The sequence below is a fragment of the Erigeron canadensis genome, chromosome 6 (genome assembly GCF_010389155.1).
Source record: "Erigeron canadensis isolate Cc75 chromosome 6, C_canadensis_v1, whole genome shotgun sequence".
NCBI lineage: Eukaryota > Viridiplantae > Streptophyta > Magnoliopsida > Asterales > Asteraceae > Erigeron > Erigeron canadensis.
In genome coordinates, this window is record NC_057766.1 from 4802902 (window position 1) to 4822676 (window position 19775).

Below are 19775 nucleotides of genomic sequence, written 5' to 3' on the forward strand. Positions count from 1 at the left end.
ATCTATGCACATCTTCGCCATCTGGTCAATGGTACATCTTGTCGTGTTACTAAGAAATGAGCACTCTTCGTCAACCTATCCACAATAACCCATACCATATCATTTCCCTTTGGTGTTCTAGGTAGTTTGGTCACAAAATCCATAGTAATATGATCCCAGTTCTGCACTTTTCTACTCTATGCATCCGCCAACGATTCATAAGATCCACGAGGGGTTTACAAAATCCGTAATCACAAGCCGTTACAGATAAATGTGCAGATTAATTAGAATTAGGCTTGTCCCTAGCACGTCAACCGGCATGGGTAAATATAGATAATAGTTTAACTTGACCGTGTTGAATGCATAAAACCTTATGACCCGTTCTATTTTATCCGAATACAGTAGTTTGTATAGTCTTCTTTTACACGTTAATGGTTAACTTGAATGTTAGTCAGTTTTCCTTACCCGTTTGACCCACTCCAAAAACCTCCTGAATTTTACCCAGACATGTTTTCATTTGTTATCCAAACTACTTAACTTGCTGATTTTTCCACCTCTAGTTTAGGGTTATATACCTGCAAGAGTAAAAACTTGTATATTCACGCTATTGTTGTGCGAGGTTATAAACATATCCTGCAAGCAGTTGTAGCAATTGCTAATAATATGTTGGATATTTTAGCGATATCAATGTTTCGTAGTGGTAGTGGATTAACTTATCGAATGGTTGATCTTAATATTTGATTAATCGAGTAGGTGATGCAGGAGTGCGGACGACTCGATTATATATGTTAAGATGTTGCGTATTAACGGTGTGGTTTAATATTATTAAATATTATGTGCTTAATTTTAATATTATGTATTTAATATTAAAATTAAGATGTATAATATATATGTTGGAAGTGGTATTTCGTTTCACATACATATATACTATGACGGTTCTCTTTTCTAGAGGGGACACACACAAACACTTTAGTTTGTTTAAATACGGTGGACTTGGTATGGAATTTTTGGACATACACACAAACTTCGAAGTTTGGGGTCAAAGAAAACCGATTTTTGGTGTGACACATATTTACACATTATTAAGAAAAGAAACTTTCTGTTTCTTTTGTTCATACGCAAATGATAACTATCGAACATTTTTCATGGTACAAGATTTCTCAATGAATCAAAATCAAGTTCTTGTTTGGGAAACCAGTCTTATCCGATCAAACATTTGGGTGTACCTCCAAATGGTTTGTTCTAAAAGTGATTACACGATTCTGGTTCCAATCTAAGTTATTTATTTATTTTGTTGATCGGGTTACGGGAACAAGAACATGTTTGTATTCTACGACTACAGGATCAAATCGGTACGTATTTTAACATTTCCCCAACATAATAAATACTTCTCATTTAGCTAGGTCAATAGCAGCATGCTTTAGTCTTTTACTAGGAACGCTTATTATTTTTTCAGAAGGAGAAGGTCATAACTAATTTTGTGACTCTCTTAAAACTTTTCAGAAGGAAAAGGTCGTCATAGCTAATTTAGTGACTTTTAACACTTTCAATGACTAAAAGCCATTTATGTTGTGTTGGGTATTAAATTAAATTAAACTAAATACGAGTACTTATGTAGTGGAGAACATGTATTTTGCCCAAAAGTCAACTCTCCATGTGTTTGTGTTAGCTGTAATGTCTATCCAGATCACATTATTGTGTTAGCTAATTTAGAGACTTAATCAAAACCTTATTGTTACTACAACAGGTGTTCTATGAATAGAATGCCAACTAATCACACCAAGGAATTGTGTGTGCGTAATGTTCCTTTTGATCTTTGAGGCTTTTGACAGATTGCATCCGCACGAGTTAAGCTGTGTTGCAATGCCCTGTATTTTTTTGGTGGCCGGATGCTAAAACATTATATATAAAACTATGTTTTGACTATATATTTAATAATTGAATTGAAATTACATAGGTAATGAAGTTGATCAGATGATCATTATATATAAAACTATAATATCATCAAACAATGTGATATTGGTTGTCATGTAACTTTAGTTGGTTGACTTTAGAAAGTATATACTTGCAAATAGGAATATTTCCGTTTCTTATTTATTACTCGTACATGAAATATAAGATTATTTTCCTTTCATAATTTTTTTTTTTTGAATATATACAAAAAATAGTTCGCTTAAAACTTATTTGACCCCATGAGAGTCTCAATTTATTAGTATTTGATTAGTCATTAAATCATTATATACGAAACCCACTGTGAAACTTCCTAAAAGTTAAAGGAAAAGATCTCAAAGTTGATAAAAAAACAAACACATCAATTCATTTCAATGGCTTCTTCCTCTTCAATCTTCTTCTTAAAGTTGACCAAAAACAAGAAACATCATCAGAGTTAAACCGCCTGTTTGCAGATCCCTTCAATTCAATTCGATCAGTTCAATGGCCACTTCTTCAAGTATTGTACAAAGAAGAAAAGGATGGCCATATGACGTATTTCTAAGCTTCAGAGGTGTAGACACCCGCAACAACTTTGTCGATCATCTATTTGCCGCTCTCCATCGGGCCGGATTACACACCTTCAAAGACGACACGATGCTCGGTGGAGGCCAACCAATCTCAGAAGAGTTACTGAAAGCCATCAGAGAATCAAGGTGGGCTGTTGTTGTTTTCTCTAAAAACTATGCCACCTCTTCATGGTGTTTGGAAGAGCTTTCCAACATCATGGAATGTCACAAACAGATGGGTCAGATGGTGTTACCTGTGTTCTACCATGTCAATCCCTCCGATGTTCGTCGACAGAAAAGAGATTACGCAACTGCATTCGAGACCCATGAGGACAAGTTTAAGGGAGACATGGATAAAGTGAACAAGTGGAGGGAAGCCCTAACTGCAGCTGCCAGATTATCTGGCCAACATATAATACCTGACCATGGGTAAATCTCTATTAAATACTAGTAAGTATTCAATCATGTTTCTAAAACCAATCAAATAACTAATCAACTTAAATATTATATGTGTGTACAGGAGTGAGTCAACATATATAAACAATATTGTTGTACAGATCTTAGCCAATAAACAGCCTCGTGGTGCTAGTAGGGAAAACAATCTAATTGGTATACAACCTCGTATTGATGCCTTAATTTCATTATTGAAGATGGAGGCAGCCGAAGAGGTCCGCATTGTGGGTATATTAGGAATGGGAGGGATTGGTAAAACAACTATTGCTCGAGCCTTATTTAACAGAATTGCACATAAGTTTGAGGGTAGTAGCTTTGTTATTGACGTTAGAGAGAATAGCTCTAGTAAAAAGGATATATGCGCCTTACAGCAAAAGATTTTAGAAGATATTCTGGGTGTGTCTATTGGGTTTGGGATTCATGATCCAGAGAATGGAGGCGAAGTGATAGAAGAAAGATGTTGCAGGAAGAAGGTTTTTCTTGTTCTTGATGACGTGAATGACGTCAAGCAATTAGAGTTCCTAGCTGGAACACGTGAATGGTTTGGTCTTGGAAGTAGAATCATTATAACCACCAGGGATCAGCATTTGTTATCATATGCTAATGCTAACGACAAGTACATACCTGCTCTTTTTCGTATAGATCAAGCTCTTGAGCTCTTCTGTAGGCATGCTTTTAGGAAAAGTAGCCCTCCAGATGGGTTTGTGAACCTCACCAATCGTGCCATAAACTATGCACATTGTCTCCCTCTGGCCTTGAAAGTTTTAGGTTCCTTTTTATGTGGAAGAGAAGCAAATGTGTGGGGAAGTGCTTTGGATACACTAGCAAAAACAAGAAGTGGCGAGGTTTTTGACACACTGAAGTTAAGTTTTGATTATTTAAGTGTTTTTGAGAAGCAAATATTCCTAGACATCGCGTGTTTCTACAAGGGGTACAATGTAGATGATGTTACTAGAAAATTTGATAGCTTTGGTTTTAACCCGGTTATAGGGATTAGTGTTCTTGTTGAAAAGTCTCTTATAACCATTTCATCAAAAAATAGACTAGATATGCATGATCTTATACAAGAAATGGGTCGAAAAGTAGTTCAAGCAAGTGTTCCGAATAGCCGGCTATGGGAACGCGAACAGATCCACGATTTGATTAACTATAAGGTAATGAACCTCTCTCCATTTACTAGCTAATGTATATAATATTTTTGCTTTGTACCTAGTATCATTACCACATTGCGGCAGGGGCTTAAGTAAATTATTAATAGGCTTTAGGTATCCTACATCTTATTCTTTGATACATCTATCATCTTTCACTATGTATCAGTTTTAGTTATAGTTAAACTATAAAAGCATATAAAATACACTTGTGTTATGACAACGGCAATGGTACCTATGTGCGGGGTATGGGGTAGCAAGTTTAATGTTTTTGGAGGTCTTAAATGAGATTAATTTCAGGAGTCTAATTCATTAGCATATAAATTAAAGTAAACATAAAAAACAAAAAAAAATCGTAGCTTGAGTTATGTTATTAAATTACTAGTAATAAAAAGATGCATATGTTGATGTAAAAACAATAAGGGTATTACCGCAATGCAAATCCTAAATATATATAAAAGAGAAAACTTAATTCATAATTGGAGAAGTATGTATCCTTAGATGAAGTTCAACCTTTAATTAGAGTCATTAGATCAAATGATGATGTCATATACCTTATTTAACTTTTTAAAAGTTAAATTTATTTTAATAAATTTAACTTATTATTATTTAATTTCCTTATTATTATGATTTTATATTATGGAACCTTTCATATTATAGCCCTTACAAATTTAAGTTGCCTATAAATATAAGGCATATTGTAATACTTCATTAATAAGATTAACCTCTCTTTTCTATCCCAATTCTGCTCCTTTTCTATTTTAATATTTAACACAGGATAGTCTAAAACCCTAAAATGTATTTTTCTCGGCCGTAAACTTCAATTGATTTTCGAAGTGATTGTGTCGGTAATATTTATGAGTTTTAAAGCATTCAAAAGTTATAGAGTTTGGTGTTTCAAAGTCAATAGATTCATTTTTTTTTTCCCGCCGATTATATTTTTATAGATATATACCTACTCTTTTGCATTGAGGTAATTGAACAAAGATTTTTCTTCTTAGAAACATCGTGTAGCTAGTTTTCAAATCTTTTTAATTGTACGTTTCCAATCAATTTTTTTATAATGATACTGTTATATATATATATATATATCATATAATCATATAATTGGTTGGCAAAATTGTTTTTGAGGTATACTGAATCTTTATTCATAGATCACATCAATCTCTATATTAGTTTCCATTTGGATGTTTTATTATTTTTGTTTTTATCTTATATATAAAACAAAAGTTTTTTCTTAAAGATAAACCCAAGAGTCAATTTCCAGGAGTAATATGTAAATGATTTTGGTTTTTGATGGTTTTACAATTTTATTTTTCATAATGATTATGATAAAACTCTTGACCGTATCTTACAATACTTTATTAAAGGTTTTTTTATTATTATGGGATACAATTACAATAGAAGGTATATTACCTACAAGGCTACAAGGGTATTCTTATCGAAAATAACATTCTTATTCACAAAGCGTAAGGCTTCGATAATTTTTTAAGATTTGTTTCGAAGCAAATTATAATAACACAACTGCAATTATGTTTCAAGAACTTATAGTTCTTCAATTTAAAAAAAAATGCTTAAAGGAATTCATGATTTCATAACATCAGTTATCCATTAAAGAACAAATTGTTCTATTGTCATTCACTAACGTGAATCATAACATGCTATCGTTATGCATCAGAAACTTTACGGTTTCCTCACTAATTGATTTTTTTTTCCACTAAAGTGAATCATAACTACGGTTATGCATAAGAAACTTAAAAGCTTTATCTTTTTTGATTTAATTAAAAATAACATGATCAAAGTTATGTTAAAAGATCATGTAGTTCTTTGCTACTCTTTGATTTATTCAAAGCATAAATATTGTAGCTCATAAAAGTAAATAACAACGGTTATTTACGGTGATAATTGAATTAAATATGAGGCTAATAAACTAAGGTTTATTATGCAAAAGCTACAAGTAATTACATATTCTCGTATTTTGTAGTTACAATGAAAAATATTGCAAAGGTGAAAATAATTATTATTGATATATCGAATTCATCAATCTCCAAATAATCTTGAAAAGACAATTAAAGTTGGATAAGACCACTTTGCAAGAGTATGAAAAATCAATGATTTTTCCCCAACATCACCTCCATGAAGATTTTAAAAGCAAATATATAACGATAAAAGACTTGTTAGAATCATGTCAATGCTTGAATATTTAACGGTGAAATACCCGTTGCAATTATGAGAAAAATCTCAATGGTTAGTTAACAATTATTATAAATCAAAAGCTCATAATGATTCTTTATAGAGAATCATAATTTACATGTTATATCAAATGGACAAAAATTATTTTTGATTTTGTTGGATCAAAAATTGTATGATTTGCTAATAACATTAGTTTATTATGCAACATAATTATCGAATACCATGCAATTATGTCAAATATTTGAAAGAAATATCATAAAAGGGGTTATGTTTATTTGACATGAAGTTGTTTAAAAATTCTACGTAGAGAATTATATAGATATGCCATTGATTACTACTACTTGTAGTTCATATATAATAAAGAACAAAAGGTTCTTGTATGATTATTTGAACATATTCAAAGCATAAATAACTATAGGTTATCGATTTTTTTGACAGTATATGTCATTTCAATAAACTACGTCATGTAGTTCAAAAGTTTTTAATGATTATGCGTTGGCAATCATTATAATAAATTATTGTGTAACAATATACAACTTTTGTTGGATCAAAGTTTGGTTTGATTATGAATATTCATGTGATTATGTCGAAAAATTGACATAAAATACTATGATTAATTGGCATATCAAAACTTCAAGTTTTGAAATACTTCAAATTTCTTGCAGAAAATGATCACCAAATTGGTTTGATATAATCACGAAGATCCATTATAAAAGCTCAACATCAGAGCACATCAAAATTTGTGACAATGGTCAAAAGAATTCTATGATAATCATAAACATGTGATTTTTCTAAAGACTCGCTACAATTAGTTGCACATGAAGTTGAAATTTGTCAAATATAAGTGAGTACAACTTCACATGAATGATCATGAAGTAACAATATGATAAAAAATTTCTAAAGCCATTTAACGGTGTGGTATTCATTCACTAAAGTGAATGCAATTACATGCGATCAGAATGCTCAATATGCGTCATGGTCATGGAAATTCAAATATCAAGTTGTTTCTTTTTAAGAACACGAGATCACACTAGCAATGATCTATTTCTATATGATCAAATGAACATGAGAAATTCACTTATCAAAGTGTTTCTATTATAAACACGAGTTGTCACAATGAGTGACCAGATTATTAGTGACTAAAGAAAAACGACCATATGCCGTTATTTCACTTAAAAGAGATTTGTTTATGTATTCAAGATTGTCATATAATTGACATATTTTTGGTTCCCAAAGAGCTACTTCGATAGCTAATATATAATGATCAAAAAAAAGAAACAACATTTAAGAGTAAATGATACAATTTGGTATCATCGTTGTATATGAACTATACAATGCAAAATGCACATGAATCACATATGGTCATAAATAGAAGTTTATGAATCATGATTTTGTTACTATTGTTTGGCATGACCGATTGACCATCCCGGGTCATTATGATGCAAAAGAGAATCTGTAGATTCTTCAAAGTAATGAGTTTATAAGCTCTCAGAAAATATCAATTATTCACCAATAGGTAGCCAAGTGGGGACTCATTCCCTTAAATATCTAAAGATGATACAAGAGGATGTATGTGGCCTATACATCTAATATACCATTTAGTTATTCAAAAGCGATGTATCGTCTAAATGGTCACATATCATCAATAGCGCAACATGAAGTTTGCGTCAAAAGTGGCTTAGCTAATAAGATTGCTAGTATTCGTAAATGGTAGTGAATCTTAAAGCGCTTATTAAGCGTCTATTGCAAATAAATGATTATGAGAGCAAAACTCTGAATTATATGTTTGGGCGAAGTCCTTACACAATTTGATGTTGCATCATGCCAACAAAATAAATAGTTCCTTCCCGTTATCTTGGATATGGTATATATTCTATAACAATGCAAAAAGATGTATTTCAAAAAAGATATATATTTAGGGGGAGAGATCAAACAATTTATAATGATTATTGTGTGAGTTTACTAACATGAACATAAAGTTCATATGATGATACAAAGACTTGAGTTTAGAAATTGACTTACACGCTCACTAAATCAAATAAAGCCATATACATTGATTTTCAATGCTCCAATGGTCATCGTATCTCCTAATGATGACTTATATAAGTCTATGTCATGCATGCAAAATGGTATATCCATTCCAAATAAAAAGCCTCAAAACTAAAAATAGAAAGGAGCAATAAACGTGATGGTCATATCGAGGTGAAAAGACCCAAACATGTGTCTTAAAGAGACAATAGACATGATGGTTTATGAAGAACCGATGATACTTGAATAATGAATAGATCTCTTACAAACATATATCATGCCAAGTATTGAATTGAATCAAAAGCATGGAATCGAAATGAGATTGATGTCGACAACAATTATGTATACTATATGGCGCTAAATACTATGCGTGCAAATTTTAAGAGTATATATGCTATGAGGTACAAAACTTGAGATACGTTGGCTAAAGTAGCAAGATGACCAATGTTACTGAATATTTAAAGCCTTTTATCATGCACGAAATTATGGACATTAAGTCCATACATAAGAATGTGTAACATACTCTATATAAGCCGGTCTTTGCTAAAGCTAATTGATATATTAATGTATATGTCTCAAATGATGCCACAGTAGATTTTCGCAAATACCTAATGTATTTCTCCCATGGTTAATCATATTATTAGTAGATTTAAATACCGTGATATACAAAGAGTTATTTGTATCTCCTTGCTATCATTAGAGCCAGAAAATTTCATACAGATATAGAATGCTTGGAGCATGAATTATATTTCTGATAATCAACATATGTATGAATGGTTCTTATGAACATTATTGGTTTTGAGATTATAATGTCATTATATAGCCAAACAAAACATGTGTATGGCACAATTGTCTACATGCAATATCATCGATTGCAAATTAAACATCCAAAGGGGAGATTTATAAATAATTAATGAATGGATGTCAAAATTCATATAATTGAATCTCATGAAGAGATGGATATACTACAACTTAGTGTTGTATTATCTCGAAATCGAGATTAGTGTAAACAAGATGTTTGATGAAATGCTTGAACTGAGATTTGCGGCTCTATTATATGATAAATCAGTGATGAATGTTGATGATGATAGGGAATTAGGCAAAAGAAAAGATTTGGATGTTCATAGTGTTTGTAGTAATCTTGATTCTTGGGTTGTTAAGAAGAAAATTGGGAATTTACATCAACATGGGATTGTTGATGATAGTTCTTGTGTAATTAGTGCATCCAGATTTTTCAATAGCTTGGTGTGCTTTGTATGTGATTTTTGGGGACAAAAATCCCATAAGAAGGGAGTATTAGGTATTACTAGTATGGTGATTGATATAGAATCTTTTGGTTGGAAACCAGGGTGGATTGGTGTTGATGATCAAGTAGATATGAACACAAATGGAGGTATGAATAAGGTAGTGAAGAGTAATGTCAAGGCTGATGCAGTTGTGAAGGATGTGTGTGTCGAATATGAAAGTATTAGTGCATTTATTTGGAATTGGAAATCGTGTTCGATTTTAGTTATGAATAAGGAACTGGTTGTGATTAATACTAAGAAAAGATGGTTGTTGAGTTTTGTATCAATGATTATTGGATCATTTGAATGGAAACCGGGTTCGATTAATCTTGTAAGGAATAGTAATGAGCTATGTTATCAATTTCGGTGAAATTTCGCTTTTCGGTGGTGGGACATAATTTCGGTATTGAATTTCGGTTTATATATCGTTTTCGAAATTTTCGGTGGTTTTGACCAAAATTTGACCGAAATTACCGAAATTTGACCGAAATTTCTGAAATTTCGGTGAATTCTGTTTCAGCACTTCCAGGTTTTATCTTTTACTCTTATTTATGTATATATATATATAAATACATATATAATATTAGAATTACTGAAATACCACCGAAATTTATGTATATATATATAAATACATATATACCAGTCCGTGACCGAAACACCGAAATTTATGTCCTTGACTACTTAGGTAATGAGTTGCAGATGGGTTTTAATGGGTCAGAATGCACTCCAAAGGATGATTTTTACTTGGAGATAAATAGAAAATGTCTATACTTATTAAAGTTTCATCAAGACTTAAAAGTAAATTACAAAACTATATGAATTATTAATGAAGTAAAGTACTAAGATAGTGTTAAGATTGATTAATTTTTTTAAAAACTAAAATGTTGCTAAAATTATAATTTTAAATATGATGTCATAATTTTTAAAAACATTTGTGAGAAAAATTGTGAGTTTGCCACATAGGAAACTTTTTTTAAAAATCTTCTAAAAACAATTCTCTTTTATTTATATAAAAGATTTGTTGTGAAAAATTAATATAATATAATGTGAGATAATAATATGTCTAGTTATAATCATTCACTAATATTTATTTAATTATTATATTTTAATAGATAGTGCGAATGAGTTTCTTAATAACATCTCAATTACGAAGTACATGTTTCAACTCTATCATAACTATTTCCAAATTTAAAGATATTTATTATTTTAATTATAATTACTAAATGTGAATGAATAATTGAGAATATAAATATAATAAAGTTAAGGGACTAATGTTGTGTTTACTCGATAATAAATTTGATAATGGTATATTAATTTTGATTTAAGGGTTTTAATTAAAAGTTGAAACTCATCTAACGGTCTTTACTTCTTTATAAAAGAATTTATGACGTTGTTATATATATATTGGTAGATTAGTAAAATAAATTTTAAAAAATATACATTGTGTTTACTGTTATTGTTCTTTCATTCTAGGTCTTATCTATCATTAATCAGTTTGCAAGACCATTAAAATTAATCGTTAACTTATTGTCACAAGTTGTCATTTGTTAACATACTAAGACTTACTAAGACACTGTACATAAGTCAGCACTCTTTGCTTGTACCGCCGATTTAATCACCATCAACTACCTCTTACCACCGCCGTAATTAATCAATTTCGCTGCTAGCCTGTAACGTGAGGGGTATTATGCTATTATATATAGGTTTTAGGTAAAATAAAACAAGTATTAAAATAAAACAAATAAAACAATAGATTTCTCTTCTCCTAAGATCACCGTGCATCATAAAAGTCATCGTGCATAAATTGGTTCGTGAATCTTTGTGCATCAATTTAACCATGATCTAACGGTCAAGATATTGTCCTATTTGTTTTACTTTAATACTTGTTTTACAATACCCAACCCCATTATATATATATATATAGTGAAGTGATTAAGTGTGAAATAAAACAATGGTGATAATTATGAGAGCCACTAAAAAATAATCTCTATGGGCGGATCTAAGGGCTACGCCCATACTGTACAACCCTACCATTTCTTGCATTGCCGCTCATGAAACCCACATCATTCCCATATGCATCTGGTGAGAACTGAGAACCCCTTTAGATCGGCTAAGAGCAACGCTCGTACTGTATCCATCCGTTTTCAACGCATAACCAATAAAAGAACTTTATTTTAAAAAAACATTTGAAAATTGTTTTTAATGAGTTTTATTAGAAAATTTATTATATGAAAATTAAAAAACCACACCCAAGAAAAAAATAATAGTGGTTTTCATAGTTTTTTACTCTTGTTTTGGTTATCACATTAACCTACCCTCTATATATATATATATATAATTATTAAAACAGTAGGAATCCTAGACTTCTAAGACAATCTTTAAACTCAAAACTATTTTAAAAAATTATCACGTAGGATTATCCTATGTGACATCTTCATAAATTTTTTTGACAATAATAAATTTATTTCTATATATACATCACAAAAAGAAATCTTTATTATGTATAAGAAAAAAATCTCCATATTTTTTTATCCTTATTATTCGTATAATAATAAGAAAAAAGCTTTTTACTTTAGGTAAATATGTTGATATCTCAAATGGGACGTACATGGTTTATACTCGACATTGCCGCTATACATAATACATATTGATATTGATTTAGCCAAATAATACCATTGCTCAATCATTATATGATTAGTTCATTTATTATCGTTTTTTACTCATGCTTATGAATTAATTTTCCTGTTAAGAAGTATATGTCTGAACTATGAAGATATATATATATATATATAATTAATCCTTGAAGTAGTTGCTCACAATAAGAAACCTAAGGCTATTATCTTCTCGAAACAAGTAGATACGATTAACACTTCATTACTTGCGGAATCGTTTATACGGTTTATATTCTAGAGATTGATCATTAGCTCCATTTTGCCTTGGACAATAACGGTACGTTTATATGATTTGTTTTTTTACTCTTTTTTAATTATTCATATGACTTTTATCCTGTTAATAAATCTACAAAAGTATGAAATGTATGTTTTCCACTTTTTTTTCTTATCAATTGTTGCCCTGTATTTTCTTTCATGCATTATTATTTTACTTTGTATTATTAAATGATTAACGAATTAAATTATAATGCTTATTTAACGTTTATTATATATTTAGACTCTTTTAAATTTTCAGGAAGATAGGCAAATCCATAATCATGTTTGAAAATGTCAAACATAAATTACTTAATTCAAGGGTAAGGGTATGGGTCTTAAATATATGCAGATGACAAGTTTTGAAACATATTTTATATATTGTATCTTTTTAATTTATTTTGTTTATTGTGTTTTTTTATCTAGGTTTATACGACTAAAAAAATAAGAGGCCATAAGTTATAAAATAAAATAATATCAAACGGTATCATGAATCATGAAAGATGAATTCTAAAAAATGCATATCTTAAAATGACAATGATGAGTAATTGTTTATTTTTTTCATTGTTAGCAAGTGTGGGCGCGATTATATATTACCTGCAACCTTTTAGTAAAACATTTATATTTACGTTTGTAACATGTTTATATTCAAAATCACGAATTAGATATTTGCTTGATCTTGGTATACCAGTAGAGACGTAAACACACATTATCTAAAGTATGAATGGAATGCTTTGCTGGAAAAGAATATCGTTATTGCCAACAGCTAAATTTTTAATTAAAAGAAGTATGTCAAAATTCTAACTTATAACAATTCGCGCAACGCACGTGAAAAAAAACCTAGTATATATATATAATGGGAAATGATGGATCCTCCTAAAATTAACATAAAAATCCTCTTAAAATCTCAAAATTATGACATGTGAATTTCTTTACTTTAATTATTGTTCATAGTCTTATCTCTTGATTTTGTCATCTGTCTTATATTATGATTAATATGATTTTTAGGCTATTTAATTAAAATGATTAATCATTTTCCATATAATATATGGGGACCCTTATGAACCCATTTTTTTTGTAAAAATTCGTGAGAAGTCTTAAATTTTAGATTGGAACACATGTTTTTTTTGTTCATTTACATGTGATGCGTTGTAAAAACATATGTTATAGAAAAAAAAAATTTTTGAAAATAATGTATAGCCGTTTGTCACATGTGAACAAAAAACGTAAACAAATTCATTCACAAGTTCATAAAAGGCTAATTTAAAGGATTATTGAAAAAGTTTGTTCTACAACATATATTGTTTTTATCACTTCACATGTGAATGAACAAAAAAAAACATGTGTTCTAATATGAACATCAAGAGTTTTCACAGTTCTTACAAAAAAAAGTTTCTCAAAATAAGGAAACTCTATAATATTATATATATATACACATATAGGGGAAATGGAATATGAGGTTGTTAGGCACCTAAGTTGGATGAAAACCCCTCACATACCTTTTTTTAAAAAATAAAAATCATGGGGGCTAAAACATTTATTAAAAATATTAAAATATTGGTATGTGAGAGGTTTTTCACCCAAGTTGGGTGCATACCAGTCCCATACTCACTTTTCTCACATATATAGGGAAAAGTGAGTATGAGGTTGTTCCCCATCTAAGCTTAAATAGAGAACCCCTCACATACAAATATTCTATTATTTGTTTGAATTTAAACAAATACATGGCCCCACATGATTTTCATGATTATAAAAACCAAATGTGAGGGATTCCCCTTCTAAGCTTAACCCATACTCACTTCCCCCATATATATATATATATATATATAGGGTAAGGATCCTGGAAGAAGGTGTCTTAAGGAGAGAAGGGAAAAAAGGTCCTATTAGCTAATCAGAACGCGACATGTCGCAAAAAAAAAAGCGCGGTGGCAATTTTGTAAATAAATGAAAGTTTTGTAAAGTTTGGTCAGCTTGGGATCTCAGTGGGTTGGGTCAGCTTGGGATGGGTCAGCTTGAGTTGGATCATCTTGGTTTGGGTCAGTTTGGTCAGTTAGCTTGGGTCTGGATCAGTTTGGGGTCCGGGTCATCTTTGGTCATAGTTGGGTCAGCCTGGGGCCTGATCTGGTCAGTTTGACACAATTTACACATAATCTACACATCTACACAAATGTAGATTATGGGTTCTGGGTTCAGTCAGGTTTGGGTCAGCTTGGGGTCAGGTCAGGTTGGGTCAGTTTGGGGTTGGGTTAGCTTAACACAATTACACATAATCTACACCAATGTAGATTAATCTACACAAATGTAGATTATGGGTTTTGGGTCAGCTTGGGTTAGGTTTGGGCCAGCTTGGGGTCTGGTCAGCCTGGGGTTAGGTTAGCTTGACACAATTTACACATAATCTACACAAATGTAGCTTATGGGTTTTGGGTCAGCTTGGGTTCTGGGTTGGGTCAACTTGGTTCAGGTTTGGGTCAGCTTAGGTCAGCTAAATATAATTGTAAGAATATTGTATTGTATGTATTAATAAATCAAGATTACAAGGGGAATATAAATAGGAAAGACAAGTTACAAACACAACCCTCTAACTAAAGGTAATTAGCAACCCTAGCATAAACATATAACTTAGCTAACAAGTAATATCTTTGATAAGCACTAATACGCCCCTCAAGCTGAGGCCTGGGAACCACATGCAACTTGGACCTCAACAAGATAAAACGATCTGTAGAAAGAGGCTTCGTAAAGATATCAGCAACTTGATCTCCAGTGTGAATAAAGCGAACACATAAACCCCCCGTAGCAACCTGCTCCCGAACAAAATGATAATCTATCTCTACATGCTTGGTGCGAACATGAAACACAGGATTAGAGGAGAGATAGGTTGCTCCTAGATTATCACACCACAGAACTGGAGGAGTCGAAGAGACAAAACCAAGTTCACGCATCAAAGATTCAAGCCACATAATCTTAACAATGGTATCACCAACTGCTTTGTACTCAGATTCAGTAGACGAGCGAGAAACCGTTTTTTGTTTCCTAGCCATCCAAGAAACTAGATTACAACACAAAAAAATAGCAAAGCCACCAGTAGAACGTCTGTCAACAGCACAGCCAGCCCAATCAGCATCAGAAAAAGCTGCCAAGTGATTCCAAGATGCATCTGTAAAAGCATGAAGTGTGGAACTGGAGTCATGACGAATGAGCAACCCAAAATGAGATGTCCCCTGTAGATAGCGAAGAATGCGTTTGACTGCACTCCATTGATTTTCAGTGGGATAATGCATAAATTGACAGACCCTATTAACAGCAAAAGTAATATCCGGTCTCGAAAAAGTAGCATATTGTAGAGCACCAACAATCTGACGATACTTACCAGGATCCGAAAACTTGGGGCTGTCATCATTAGTAAGAAGAGTGGAACTGCTCATTGGTGACCGGACTGATTTCGAAGAGAAAAGACCAACTCGTTCTAGAACGTCAAGTAGATATTTTTGCTGAGACAAAATCACATCCTTATCTCGTCTAACAATTTCAAGGCCTAAAAAGTAATCAAGATCCCCCAAATCTGTTAAAGCTAGCTCGAAGCTAAGAGCGGAAATCACAACCTGGATAGCTTCGGTATTGTTCCCTGTAATAATGATGTCGTCCACATAGACTTGAAGATAAATTACCGTGGCCTTGCGATGATAAATAAACAAAGAGGGATCAGTTTTGGATCCTTGAAACCCAAGCTTATGCAATGTAGTAGAGAACCGAGTGAACCAAGCCTGGGGGGCTTGTTTAAGCCCATAAAGTGACTTATGTAGTTTACACACATAATCTGGTTTGTTGCTGTCAATAAATCCTTGTGGTTACTTTAAATGAATAGTTTCCTCAAGGTGACCATGGAGAAAGGCATTTTGCACATCCAATTGCCGAAGAGGCCATTGTCGAGAGACTGCCAAGGATAAGACAATCCGAATAGTTGTAGCTTTGACTACTGGGCTGAATGTTTCTTTGTAATCAATTTTCTGAGTTTGTGTAAAACTCTTGGCTACTAAAGTAGCTTTGTATCTGATTGGAACACCAGTTTTGTCTCTTTTAATCTTGTAAACCCACCTGCAATCAACAATATTAGCCTCGGGAACCGGGGGAACAAGAGACCAAGTACCATTACTAACAAGCGTCGAAAACTCGTCAAACATGGCACGACGCCATTCAATGTGTTTGTTGGCAGCGGTAAAGCTAAGTGGTTCAGAGGTGGGAGGTGGGAGTGTGGAGGTAGAAGACTCGGTTGAAATGTTTGGAGGTGAAGGAGGTCCGCTGGATGCTTGAAAAGCCGAAGGATCAAAGCGAGTAGTGGGCTTTGGATTGGGCCGAAGGTTAGAAGGCCTCGGCGTGGCAGATTGAGGTGGTGCAGTAATAGGGTGTTCGGTGGACACGAACGTGGATGTTGATGATGGAACAGTAGTAGCATGAGCTGGTTCGGGTGTAGTGGTGGTAGATACTGGAAGTTCGGATGAAGATGTAGTGACATCCTCCAAAAAAAGAGAAAGGTATGATCATGAGTTATTGAAGATGATTGATCAGATAAAGAAGGAGTAGAAGCAGATGGTATAGACTGAAACGGGAAGACCGTTTCGTTGAAACGGACGTGTCGAACAATATAGACACGATCAAGAGATGGATCAAAGCACCGGTAACCATGATGGACAGGGTTGTAACCAAGAAAGATACACACATAAGAACTAAAATCCATCTTATGTGGGTTGTAAGGACGTAAGTAGGGAAAACACTGACACCCGAAGACTTTAAGAAATGAAAGATCTGGTGAGCAATTAAAGACCCGTTCAAAAGGAGAGATGAGAGAGGTGGAAGTGGATGGCATCCGATTAATGAGATAAACAGCAGTGTCAAAGGCATAATTCCAAAAACGTTGCGGAACAGATGATTGAGCAAGAAGAGCGAGGCCGGTTTGGACAACGTGTCGGTGGCAGTGTTCAATAGTACCATTCTACTCACTTGTGCGAGGGCAAGATCGACGATGGAGAATTCCATGTGAAGCAAAGAAAGAGGAAAGATTGCGAAACTCCCCTCCCAAGTCAGTTTGAACAGTTTTTAATTTTGTATTGAATTGGCGCTCAACCATTAAAACAAATTGTTTGAACAATGAATAAACATCAGATTTTTGTTTAAGATGATAAATCCACATATATTTTGTATGATGATCAACACACAACATAAAGTAACGATCACCATCAAAAGATAAAGATGGTGCAGGACCCCAAACATCACAACATATTAAATCAAGAATATTATTGCTACGAAAAACTTGAAATTTTTAAAGGTAATTTTGATGACTTGCCCAATTGACAAGAGGAACAAATATCTTTAAAAGTTTTATCAGAAATAGGAAGCAAATAACGAGATAACAATATTGTAAAATTCGAGAATGTGGATGCCCTAAACTTTGATGCCAAACAGATGCGGAAGCACGTGTGGCAGAAAAAGCAGTCTTCGGGATTTGATGAAATTGAGGAAGGACCAAGGAGTACAGACCATCCTTACTTGGACCCGTGAGTAGGGTATTGCGTGTAGATATGTCCTTTACACAAAAGAAAAACGGGTGAAATTCAAAGAAAACATTGTTATCAAGACAAAACTTTTGAACGGAGAGAAGATTATGTTTAATTTGAGGAACATGTAAGATGTCTCTTAATTTGAAAGTTTTGGAGGGTGAGAAAATTTTAGTAGAACCAATATGAAGAATGGGAAAGCCTTTACCGTTACCAACATGAAGATTATCGTAGCCGTGATATGGTTCTGGAGTCCTGATGCTTGAAAGATCTGGTGTTACATGGTTATTGGCCCCGGAGTCCGGAAGCCAATTATTGCTAGATGTTTGTGACATGTTATCAACAAAGTATGCTTAGGAGCGACCACGTTCACGATTAGGGCAATCATTTGGAAAATGACCGATGCCACAACGGTTGCAATGACCATGAACTTGATTTGTCATTGAAGCCCATTCGAAAGAACCACGTCCACGGGCAGAAAAGCCACGGCCATAAGATTGTCGTCCACCTCTCCCACGAGCATAAGATGATCCACGACCTCGAGATGATCGGTTAGAGAACATTTCCTGTGACATGGAATTAGGAGTAAGGGTGAATCCAAGTTTGGCAGCTAACTGTTGCACGGCAAGGAGGGGGGCCGTACCCTGCTGAGAAGAACCAAGAGGAGCGGTGACAGATTGCTGTTGTGTTGAATTGGTTGAAACTGTGTTGAAGGTAGCAGGTGATAAATCAGCATGAGGTTGATTTTTGTGAACCATATAGTCATGGTCCGAGAACAAAGACGGTAAATCGGTCAAGGTAATAGGCGTGTCACGACCAAGGATATTAGACTTTAAACCATTGTATTCTTCACGTAGACCAGAGATAATAAGCATGACGAGATCATCGTTGTCCATGGGTTTACCAATGTTGCGTAGATCAGCGGCTAGAGCTAGGGCACGATTTAGATAGGCAGTTGCCTATTGGTCTCCTTTCATGATGATGCACATTAATTGAGTCTTAATAGTGTGTTCACAAGCACGAGTTTGAGGAGCATGACCACGTTCCAAGCTGACCCAAAACCAGGCTGATAAAAGTTTGATTTATTTACAAAAATGTCATCGCTTTTTTTTTTTAAAATCCACATGTCGCGTTGTGATTGGTTCATAAGACCTTCTCTCCCTTCTCTCCTTAAGACACCTTCTTATTTGATCTCTCTCCTATATATATATATATATATATAAGTTCACGTGAGAACCATTTGTGGTGTAAGAACCATAAAAATATCTATTATTATAACTTAATATTCATATGTGAATGGTATATGTGAACATATCCGTTCACATACATACTATCAAGTTATACTTATATATGGGAAAATTGAATATGAGGTTGTTTCAAATCTAAGCTTAGATGAGAAACCCTCACATCAAATATTTTAATATTTGTTTGTATCTTAAAAACTACATGAACACTCATGAATTTTATGATTAAAAAAAACAAAATGTGAAGTGTTTCTCATCTAAACTTAAATAGAGGACAACCCCATATTATTTGAGAGCTAATATTCGTATCACGAATTTTGATTAATGTACAACAATATAATTTTTGCAGCTCACAGTACAAACTAATAATACACAGTAATAATAAAACTATCAAAATAAGTGATACAAACATTACTTCCCATATTATTTACGGTTGTATGTGAAAACTATAAAAATGGATAAACCAAAAA

At 33.0% G+C, this 19775-nt stretch overlaps 1 protein-coding gene across 1 annotated transcript; it reads left to right on the plus strand.

Moving 5' to 3' along the window:
• The first annotated feature begins 2412 nt into the window (after positions 1–2412).
• On the plus strand, positions 2413–4114 carry LOC122604169 (disease resistance protein Roq1-like). The gene is made up of 2 exons (XM_043777066.1): positions 2413–2906; positions 2998–4114. Exons 1-2 carry the CDS (start codon positions 2413–2415, stop codon positions 4112–4114), a joined length of 1611 nt encoding a protein of 536 aa, XP_043633001.1.
• The last annotated feature ends 15661 nt before the right edge of the window (positions 4115–19775 follow it).

Coding starts and splice junctions, on each gene's coding strand:
- LOC122604169 (XM_043777066.1), top strand. CDS start 2,413: ATGGCCACTTCTTCAAGTATTGTACAAAGAAGAAAAGGATGGCCATAT. Junction 2,907..2,997: donor CATATAATACCTGACCATGG/GTAAATCTCTAT, acceptor ATGTGTGTACAG/GAGTGAGTCAACATATATAA.